Source organism: Trichoplax adhaerens, genomic scaffold (assembly GCF_000150275.1).
Source record: "Trichoplax adhaerens TRIADscaffold_1 genomic scaffold, whole genome shotgun sequence".
Lineage (NCBI taxonomy): Eukaryota > Metazoa > Placozoa > Uniplacotomia > Trichoplacea > Trichoplacidae > Trichoplax > Trichoplax adhaerens.
This window is the reverse complement of record NW_002060943.1, coordinates 10,373,064-10,384,545: the sequence shown is the minus strand read 5'-3', so window position 1 is coordinate 10,384,545 and position 11,482 is coordinate 10,373,064. Positions and strand designations below refer to the sequence as shown.

The 11,482-nt window shown below is 32.3% G+C and overlaps 3 protein-coding genes across 3 annotated transcripts; 1 reads left to right on the top strand and 2 right to left on the bottom strand.

Moving 5' to 3' along the window:
- Positions 1-38: 38 nt before the first annotated feature.
- On the bottom strand, positions 39-371 carry TRIADDRAFT_52526 (uncharacterized protein; the record flags this gene model as incomplete). The annotated part of the gene is made up of 1 exon (XM_002108206.1): positions 39-371. One exon carries the CDS (start codon positions 369-371, stop codon positions 39-41), a length of 333 nt encoding a protein of 110 aa, XP_002108242.1.
- A 641-nt stretch (positions 372-1,012) lies between these two features.
- Positions 1,013-3,433, bottom strand: TRIADDRAFT_52525 (uncharacterized protein; the record flags this gene model as incomplete). Its single annotated transcript, XM_002108205.1, has 7 exons — positions 1,013-1,115; positions 1,235-1,320; positions 1,488-1,594; positions 1,725-1,727; positions 2,526-2,587; positions 2,920-2,962; positions 3,415-3,433. The coding sequence occupies 7 exons, from the start codon at positions 3,431-3,433 to the stop codon at positions 1,013-1,015; spliced, it is 423 nt and encodes a 140-aa protein (XP_002108241.1).
- Positions 3,434-4,930: 1,497 nt separating this feature from the next.
- On the top strand, positions 4,931-6,126 carry TRIADDRAFT_52524 (uncharacterized protein; the record flags this gene model as incomplete). Its single annotated transcript, XM_002108947.1, has 7 exons — positions 4,931-4,976; positions 5,075-5,264; positions 5,356-5,409; positions 5,543-5,582; positions 5,670-5,735; positions 5,857-5,940; positions 6,025-6,126. 7 exons carry the CDS (start codon positions 4,931-4,933, stop codon positions 6,124-6,126), a joined length of 582 nt encoding a protein of 193 aa, XP_002108983.1.
- Between the last annotated feature and the right edge of the window lie 5,356 nt (positions 6,127-11,482).

Here is an 11,482-nt window from a genome sequence, read left to right as displayed (position 1 = left end):
GTAGCATGTACAGCAGTTTATTTTTTAATTATAATTATCTATAGTTCCATGCTTTCTGGTGGCTCTAGTAAGTCTTCCGAATGATCGATTAATTCCTGGTGATGAACATTCACTGTATTTTGATTTCCAATTGCAAAATCGGAGCTGGTTGCATGTTTGTTTTCTATATCAATCGGTGAATCGTTTGTAGACATTGATTGTTGGTCTATGTTGATATCTTGTAATCTATCGGTTGTAGTACCGGTACCACCGACAGGGGATTGACTAATCGGTAGATTGGAAACTACAGTTGCAGGAAATCCTACGGAGGTCATAGGGACTGCTTGCGAACTCTGATTGCAAATAGTAAAGTTGGGGTTCGCACGACCCATATTACGATTGATTGTTATAGATGAAATAGACGGACCAATGCTAAGATCAGGAACAGTACCTTCTTTGCTCTATTACTCTAAATTGTTAACATTCAATTAAACTGATTTAGTTTATACAAGATGCAAACAATTATATGCTATTATTTAAGCGTCGGAACGCTTGTATCTGATCAATTAAAGATAGTTGCAATGCATCTAGAAATTGATAATCTCTAGCACTATAAGGTATTGAGCTACTGTGGCTCATAATGAATTTAATTATTTTAAACTAAAGCTGACGAAAGTTATTTTTATATATCATTAGTACGGTAATATATCTTTTTTGGGCGTCAATAGATTCAAATAGAAGATAATACCGGTAATATCAGAAATTTTGCAATAGCGTATTAAACGTACAGCTTTGTAATCTAAAAATTTTTCCTTGAATGTTAAAAAGTCCGTGAAGGATGTCAACATGTCGAAAATTTCTCCTTCAATTTGATCTTGACGAGATCTTATAAGAATAAAAGAAATTAAATATTCTAATCAATTGGCTTACAAGTGATAACTAGTAACATTTACAAAACATAAAATTTAATAAATGAATATTTACATACCTTCATAAAGCAAATAACTAGTACAGTATTTCCGATTTATTTAATTTAAAAGCAGACTATAGCACGTATTACTACATCTAATCGAGAATATCCGAATGAAGCAGTATTGAAAGCGCCATGACAACAAACAGATGTAAAACTAGGTGTGCTGTAACAATTTCGATAGAACGATAATGTTTATAATAGATAGCATGCTCTATACAAATATACAATATCACACAAAGTGAATTTTCCGTATCGATTGTGTCTAATTTCAGTAGCACTTACTGTAACATCTTCATAAATTCTTTCATTGAAAAATTAGGCATCCGTGCTCGTAATGATTCTTCTGTGTATTTTTCAATAGTACTAACCTAAGAAAGTAATCTTGTATCACACTTAAATTACAATTTCTTGGTAGTTAATATTTTACAAAGCCTTTGCCTTATGTGCTAAGTGCCGGATAAAACCTATTAAAGTGTGCAATATGACTATAAACTCTTAGCGTAAAGAGAAATTCTGTAACACATAAAACACTTACATATTCATTAAAGATATCAGTATAGATAAGCTTATTCTCTTCGGTATTCTCAAACTCCATATAGTACTTTTCCATGAAATCACTTTCCATTTGTTGAAATTCATCCTCTAAAATTAAGATCGGTTAGCATTTCTTATTCGAATAAGCTGGTAAGATACATAGAATTTACATGCATACCAGTTGCTTCAGGATAAGACAACACAATATTATTCATACTATTAGATATCATTAACTTACCGTCTGTTAAAGAATTACAAAATCCTATGAGGATATTATGACTTATATTGCGTAACTTACAACAGAGTATTGACAATAAGGCATTTACATATTAATCAACTAATGGTAAGGAAAACGTAACCTCTAACGTCGATAATTATAATTAATTGATATATATATGCGTAATTATTATATTTAAGTTAAAGTCTACATATTTTCCATTAAAGAAAGCTATCTCATTACTTTGTCAAAACTGTCTCATGAAAAGATTTCGCTAGCAGAATTATAGTGGAGCAATTAATGACATAAAAAAAATCTATAAAAATGAGCTAATGACTCATGACTGATCAATGAGACATTTGTTTTGTCCAAATGCTAATTTAGAAACGCGTATTAGAACTTCTTTAAAAGATATATTGAGTAATGTCTGCGATATATAAATCAACTAGTTTACAGCATGATAAATGTATGTTCATCATTGGGTGCTAATAAGCATGACATGGTCTTTAGTTTTAATTCAAAATCCACTGAGTAATATTTTAATGTAATTACTTGATCAGAATTAGATATGGCAACGGGCAACTACCTATAGTGATTTACGGCATCATCATTTATCATGTATTGTATACATAATAAAATTACTACGAGAATAGCTAGTAATTATGTTCATTTCTCTAAACACTAGATGGATGTAAATGTAGTAACGTAAGAGAAAAATATTCATTTAGCTTATAGTTATCGCATGGTAACAATGTAAGTATGGTCTTCAAGCATTTTTATGTATATGCATAATTTTATCATGAACTACCGATAAATTCATACCCATAATAATATCTTCTAAATGACCAATAATTGTATCAAATTTAGCATCTTGTCTGTTGGACCTGAAAAAATATCATGAAATATTGCATTAGGTCTAACATTACAATATACTCGCGTAATATAACTGTTATAACGCCATCAGTATGAATATTGTACAGATAAAATGAATATAAATAGCGTCAGTGCCATCAGTAATTATCAAGTCATCATTATATATAAATCTTTAAGAATATAATAGTGTGTCTGTTGCTATATATCACTCGTACTTGTGGTACTTTTAATTCTAGTACCGAAACTATCTTAAGGTATTAGATTTTAAATTACTTCATGATACTACCAGTGGATACAGTATATCATAATTGGGGTTATCCTAAATAATTTTAATCGACATTACCTGCCAATAACAATGTTTTCTTCAAAATTTAAATCGACCTCATCTACAACATTAGAAATAATAGCAAACATCAACGATTAATCAAATTTATTCTATTTTATTAATCGCAACGTTAGTTCCTTTACATGACAAGGATTTATAAAGATTTTAATAATCTTGTGCAGAATATCGTCTTTTGCCTTAGAAGTTTTATTTTCGTTATATACACTTAAGAGGATAGACGATATACAGTACAGTGAATCAACGTGTGGATTTACGTACTGATATTTTAAGCTTTTGCGCTTGAATTTGTGTTAGCTATTACTGATATCGCGCACTTTCCATATCGCAATGCCTTTGCGTCAGGCATGAGTAGAAGAATTCTGTAGATTATTAACTGAATATTGCACAGCAGTAATTTCTATTAATTATCAGTGTACAAACTACCACTGAGGTTGCTGTATAGGATATTAAGTTATTTCCTTGCATTTTCTTAATCTATCAAAATAGAAGTACCTGGACGATTTGCCGCCATGGTGATGCTTTTTGCCGTCTAGTTGTCTACTCAGGTACCGTATACCGTGTACAGTACAGTACAGTACAGTAAGGTAGAGTAAATTGTGCAGTACTGTAAAAAAGGGACCCTAACTCACTGTACTGTACAGTACAGTACAGTACACCATCGACCACAGTATGTACTGTAGACTACGAATACAGTGTACTGTACTGTACAGTAGTCAGTGATAGTAATGGACTACAGTACTTACTAAAAAGATTAGTACTGTACTGTACTGTACACTGTACAGTACAGTTACAGTACAGTACACAGCCATGATACTGTACAGTACAGTACAGTATGTACAGTCATGGACTCCATCGTACGGTACTGTACTGTACTACAATAATATTGGTAAGTTCAGTACTGCGCATTGATAAACTGCAGACAGTATACTGTACAGTACAGTACAGTACTGTAGTACAGTATCGTACAGTGTACTGTACACTGTATGTACAGTACTTTGGCTCAAGGCGACGCCGGCCTGCGCTCCCTTGACGAGCAACTTACAAAATGACAGCAAATGGCTCTGTTTAGAATTTGTCACGATTACGACAGTGAGAGCTCATCAGATATCGATAACCAAGAAAATCAAACACGGCCTAAGGTTGATGATGGGATAAACTGTGAGGGAAACACACGCAATCCTAAGTATGCATCGTTATAAAGTACAGTATTGAGAGATAAAGTAGTACGATTAGGTTAATTCATAGACATAATGATATTGCATCCTTTACATATCTCGTAGTAAGAAACGATTTTCTTCGAATGGATAGCAAATTTGCAGTAGTTGTAATAATAATTTTACAGTAGTGTTTCTGGTCTATAATAAAGTCGTTTTATTATTTATTTATTTTAATCTCGGAAATGTTATCGTTATTTATTAATATTGTTTTATACGTACGTTAAAACTTAGGTATGCACCAAATATTCCATCTAGCATTCTGCAAATGTTCAGCGAAGGTACAAGATCTTATACGCATACCGTATTATATGGCTACATCTATTGTATATCATTCGTAATTTAATAGTAAGTAGCATTAATAAATCAAACTCATGGCTGCTCCTTAGAGAAAGAAGATAACCAACTCGCTAGCATATCTAATGTCACCAGTTATAGGAATCACATGTCGCAAGATCGTGGGAAATGGCTGACTTATGTTTGTGTCCCTTGTAAGCAATGTAGTAATATATATGTACTGTATACTTCCTATACATATATCATTTCGTAATTTAATATATGCTTTTACATGATGTATATTAATAGAGTTAATTACATTTAAAATACTATGAAAACGAAGTTTTTGAATACGATTTTTTCAATTTTACAAAATTAATTATTATTGTACGTACAGATTTTATCCTATGGTAGAATAGGATTCAAGTTGGTTAGTCACATCAGTTACTAAGTGAATATCAGCTTAGCGCAGTAATTCAGATTAATATTTAGATGTTTTAATTTTATCATTGTACAGTATGGCGAGATATAATTATTGGCATATTACACATTCTATTCTCATTAGTAAGATTTCAGAATTTACTTATTAAGTGCATATTGCCCTGTATATAATACAGATTCATTTGTTTAATTCTATAATGGTTTAAATATCTTGTACAAAGTGTCTGGTGGAGGGTTATTCGATGTTGTTGTAGCTGACTTGATCAGCACAGCCAAGCCAGCCTTACCTACTCTTGAAAGAATTATAGAAGGTGAACTTCACATCAGCTTATCAAAAAATGTGCATATAGGCTTTCACATTATGCAACCTTTAATGAACGATATAAAGGCTGCACTAACGACTAAGACAAGGTTGGTAATAATTTTAACGATGCTAAATGTCGTTATTTGTTACACTATGTAGATCCTAACTGAGATGTCAAAATACTCGTAACCTGTATAGGTTTAACTGTTATATGAACTCGATCGCAGTTTATCCAAATGACGATTATACAAGGTATACTAAAACTGACCTCATATAGCTGTGTAGAATTAGTGTATTTATCAACCTGACTATTAGATTCTAGGAATTGATAAGGCATGTGTTTTTGACGTATGAGTATTGATTTGATATGATTTCGCTTACATAGAACTTTTTTAGCAATAGAAATTTACGGTGGCTATGAGCAGGTAAAAAGAATTTAGTACACTTTATCATGGCACAGTAGTAGCTACACATTGATATTCACAGCTTATCTATTATTATACTTACTGTAGTTGCGATCACTCACAAATTCTATTAACGAATGCTTCCGAAAGTACCAACTGCCGCCATTTTACGAGGTAACGCTAATGATAATTAATATAAGACAATAGGTTTCAACTCTGTTATTTGATCAGCTTTATCATATTGACTATCTGCGCTACTGTTTTTAAATCTTACAATATTAATGACTTTTTATAGCCACCTTCATTTCATATCAGTATTGGCTGGTGCCCAGGAAATCAGGTTGATAAGTTTAATCAGTCAATAATGAACAAATTACAGGTAATGTCCATTCAATAATAAAATTTAATAATCTAGCTGTACATTTTGCTTTACCTGCTAATGCAATTTATTACAAATTCTTAGACGAAATTAGAGGAGTATCTTGAAGATCTAAATCCAGTCACTATTGAATATCTGGAATGCAGATGTGGCAATAAGCTTTACAAATTTTCTTTATTGGTATAACTATAATTCTAAGATTATTGAATCTATCCATATCAACTCGAACTAACATTAATCTTGAAAACTATTATTTTTACGAAGTGAATTAATCTCATCACTTTATAGGCAGTTAGCTGAGAGAATATGGATAGAGGATACGAGTCTGTGTTCATGACGCTCATAAGAAATATACCTACAGACTAGAATTTTATTACAATTCGTATACGATATATCACTGTATACAATTTATGGCACGCACTACATCAAGATACAAAAGTTGATACATTCAGTTCCTATGTATGCATAGGGACGCAGTATTGCCTTCTTTAATTTCGTATTAATGTATTAAATTTGAGTACTTTATGCTGTGTATCTTGATTTCACCTATTTTACGGTAACCGCTGTATATATCCAATGCAACAGACCATGCCACCGCTGTGACTTATTGATCATTATTAATTGCGCTTGTTCTTTGACTAATTCAATGAGTAAGTCATCCAATGTACTATCTTCGGATAACTTTGGCCCGACCAAAGCATTCGCTTAATAAATTTTATGATTCATCCTCATATATTATTTTATGAGAAAACTTTTAGTCATATTGTATTAATAGTACGCGTATAATGAGAATATTATAGATTGTTTCTTATTTAATCAGTTTAAATGCCTGCAAAGTGATTATAACTATTATTGATATTTATGTATATGCTATATACGACTCCAGTTAATTGTAATTATTATAACCGACACTATTCAAGTAAAAGCGTGACGCAGTGTATATGTAGAAGTAATCAGATTTCTTTAATGAAGCAGACAGCAGTCAAGATTGGTTATGCAGCCAAAAGCAGTTCGAAGAAATCTTATTCGATGTACTGTATACTTGACATACTCATCTATCTTAATTTATCGTTTTCCTTTTAAATCAATGAATTGTCAATTCATTGCAAATCTCTCATGAATGAAAGTATAAATTACTATATTAATACATCCTTACTCTTAGATTCTCATCATCTAAAATAATAAAATTTCCTAGCACGTGATCCTGATAGCTGCAGAAAATATTACTAATTAATAATTTGATGATATGGCTTTTATTCCTAAGATAAATATTGTGTTACACAATATCAGAACACATACAGTAATAAATTTGATAACGAGTTATATATTCATTTGAGACAGTAAATAAATAAATAACTACAATGCATTAGTCACTGAAATAATACAAATAATTGCATTCAGAATGAGAGCTTTTAATGCCATGCCATATCCGTCATTTGGTAACAAATCCAAGACAAGCATTCGTTAATAAAGTCTCTATGCAACGATATTAGTATGACTGATTACATCATAATTAATATGTATACATATACATGTATTTCAAGATTAATTTTTTTGTGTGAGATTCACATACACTTGGGCAAGGGAAGAAAAGGAAAGAAAGAATTGCGACTAAACAATTTTTATTTTACATCAATAGTGTTCATTCTTAATTAAATACTACCCATTTGATTTCTCTCCGTAATAAATTTGGTTTTAAGGAAATTTAAACTAAAGTTATCATCGCGAAGTACGTAATGGATAATATAAACTTCAATAATCGAAACCAAAGCAGGTGATGATTATAGTTATTCATTCCATGTTAGCTTTCTTTTCTTTCTGACAATCTAGATTCCAAATCTTAAAACGGTAGACAATCAACATTCAAGGCTTATTTAAAAATAAATTTTAAATATGTAATTGTATACTATACGCGTGGTAGCACTAAAAAGTGGTTATTATAGTTTCAAATCTGAATATGTCTACATATACAATAGTCTAATAAATAAAAAACCCGTATTTGTTAATGGTTAACTTTAAAGTTATTGTAATAAATAAATCGATCAATAGACTAAATTAAATTAAATTAATTAATGCTTCGTGAAGCTAGTGGATAGGGAGCATTAATTGATTGACTTGCTCCCATTACATGTGATAAACATCTAACGGATCTACTCTATACTACTGTACTTCTACGTAACTACCAAGCTGAAGGTTAAGCTCCTGCTAATACAGCAATCCTAAAAAAGGACTATACGTGTGTGTAAGCGATTGCATACAATATAGATATACTGTACAGAGTACAGCTCGATTCAACATTGAGACTTTGGAGCGACTGAACCCGATACTCTATTGCTAAACTCCTTGGCTACCGTTCAGAAATGCTATACCATAATTTTATACCAACAAAAGTATGGCATCGTTCTGCTGTTTTAAGATAGCTCAAGATTCCAATACATTTTTACGTACATAGATTAAATAAATAGAACGCTTCATTATATCATTGATGATTGAAATTGTTCAGATGATGCTTTCACGGATATGAACATCTTACTTACTTTAAGGTAAAAGGTATTTGTAAACTTCTAAACTGTTCGAATTTACAGTTAACAACCCATCTGGAATTGAATCACGTACTGTAATATGCTATAACGAGAATTCTTTTAAAGCAACTAATTTAAATCTTAACCTGGAATCGACTTCATATAGCGAGAACTGTTAGTATAACTACTGTTTATTAACAACAGTTCTAATCGTAGTAGAATTTAGATCCGTTTATGTACTCCGTCGTCTATATACGTGTAACCAGCTGCGCTGGCTGATCAACCAGTGATATATCTTTATTATTTATTATTTATTACTTGTATTATGTAATACTGTAGAAAGTTATACTGTATCTGTTGATATTAGTTGGATTCAGAGCAGGCTACCAGAGTCTGCCACTGTAAACTAAAATTTGTGAATAAACGATGATCATCTGGGACCTGGAATTATTTAATTAATAAAAACTTTCTCGCTAGGTACGCATAGTGCTACGCGTATCTGCGCGTTATAATCTTAAAAAGTTTTGTATTATCGTCAGTAAACTTTGACCACTACTGATTATAATTATTAATATGATGATCAGAAGCAGGTAGAGCATGCGAATCCTTTTCGGTATAAAAAGAATAAGTTTACCAATATTCGCTATAAAAATAGCATAGTATTTACGTCTGACAATACAGTAGATATCTAATACCTTTGATTAAAAGCTTTTAGTATTGCAGTTAACAAGCGTATACTGGGATTCAACACTATGTTACAGTTATTGATAAAAGCTGTATCAACTTTTCAAAAGCTTTACCGCCATAATTTTTAAGTTTATAGAGATTGATGTACCGTTAATATAGGCTTAGGATATAGTAATATATCATCAACAATTTCGATCACTCATATACCTGTACTGTAGTGCTTGTTTATTATACAGTATATTATAACCAACGTTTTTATCACATTGTACAGTAGTTTACATATACTGACAGTGACTGCTCTAGTATACAGTATTGTCTTTAGTTCTGTAGTCGACGCAAAGCATATAAGTATACGTTTAACATACAGTCAGATATTTCTATGATACTTCTCGTCAAAGTACATTAACTTTTATTCATTATTCGGTATGGTAACATGTCAGTAAAATTTACAAACGTTAAAATCATTACAAGTCTACCAATTGTACTGTCTCAAATATCTCACCGGCATTCATCGTATCTTCATCCATGTTTATTAGAATAATCGATTCTCGAAGCCAGGGAAATCAATGTCAAAGTTATTGCTGTCAACTTCCGTAAATGCTCCACTAGTAGTCCTTAAGATAAGTACAATTAAAGTGGTAATGATGACTAATAAAGATAGGAAAGCGATCAAAATGAAAAATCGCAATCCGGCTAGCGACGAAAATCCGCGAGGGTAGCGTTTGATAATCGTCGTAGCCAGTTTTAATTTAGCTCGTTCCAGAATTGTAATCTTGCCTCGGCTTGCTTCACTGCCCGATGTAAAATATCGTCTATACATAAGCACTCTTAATAATTATTACTATTGGTGCAATCAAGCACAAATATCCTTAGTCCAAGATTTTGTTACAGTAATTTTTATTCTTTGATGCCAATTCGCTTGCTTAACTGCAGTACTGTGCTCTATCATCTGCTGCTACCTTGCTTTTGGTTGTGCGGTACTGTACTGTACTGTACCGTACTGTACGGTATAATAAAAAAAAATAAAAAATAAAAATAAATAAATACTGTACAGTACAGTACAGTACAGTATATCAATATTACTGAATAACAAATGCGAATTAATTAATTAAAATCTCAACTACAGTACAGTGTACTGTACAGTACTGTGTACTGTACTGTAATGACAATGAGTACAGTACTGTAATAAATGTACTCTGCACTGTACAGTACGTCATTTTGCATAGAGATCCTTGTTAGTTATTTGTGATGCATCTTAAGATGTATCAGGGACTGCTAAGAGAAACAAAATTTTCTCTTGGAAGCCCCTGGATGTATCAAGAGATCTTCTTCATTCGTATTTATCTATAGTCCGACGCCCGAGAAATTTCACTCTAAAAAATTTTGATTGATTGATTCAGTAGAGCAGGTTCAAAATGATAGTACAGTGTATGCTGTAGTACTGTGTCACATACTGTACCCTGTTATTATACAGTACTGTACTGTACAGTGTACAGTACTGTATAGTCTAGTGGTACATGCATAGTTGTGATCTCTATATTTGTTCCTATACAATATTGCAACCTAGAATATATAAGCAGAACAATCAATCAATTAAGAATTCAGTTCTGTTGCAATCCTTCCACATACACTCTGTCCTTCATTTGTGATTCTCTTGCTATTTGTTCCTAATAAACTGATTCTCCCTCACCTTTCATTTCTCATTGTTAACTGAACTCCTGACACTGACAAAGGTTGACATCAAAGATATACTGTACAGTACAATGTACTGTAATGTGCGCCGTTATACTGTACAGTACTGTATTGTACTGTATTGTACAGGGTAGTAAACTACAGTGTACAGTACACTGTACAGTACAATAGACCGCAGTCACGAATAGTCACGAATGAACGATCTACGGTAACGTGCAGTAGAGACCCTTATTATTATATTTTTATTAGAGACTCTAAAAGGGTATCTAAAAATGTGCAGTACTGTATACAGTCATGGACTACTCAAAGTAAACCGGCTTTCTTTTAGTGGTTCATACTTTGGTCACAGTGAAACGCCGGCTGCCTGTTGGTGGTACCTGGTACTGTAGTACCGTGTGCAACACCGATAGGTTGTACAGTACTGTACAACCGTTGTAGGGACGCAAAAGCGGTGCGGTTGAGCCACAAGAAGTTGCAGTAAATCAGTTTTACGATGGCAACTGAACTACCAAGTCCAATCCGGACCTATGTCAAGGAAAATACGATAGTGGTTATTGGTAAAACTGACTGCAGTAAAACCCAAACGGTAAAGCATTACTACTATTTATAATTAATCCAATTTTAATTTAGGCGTATAAGCG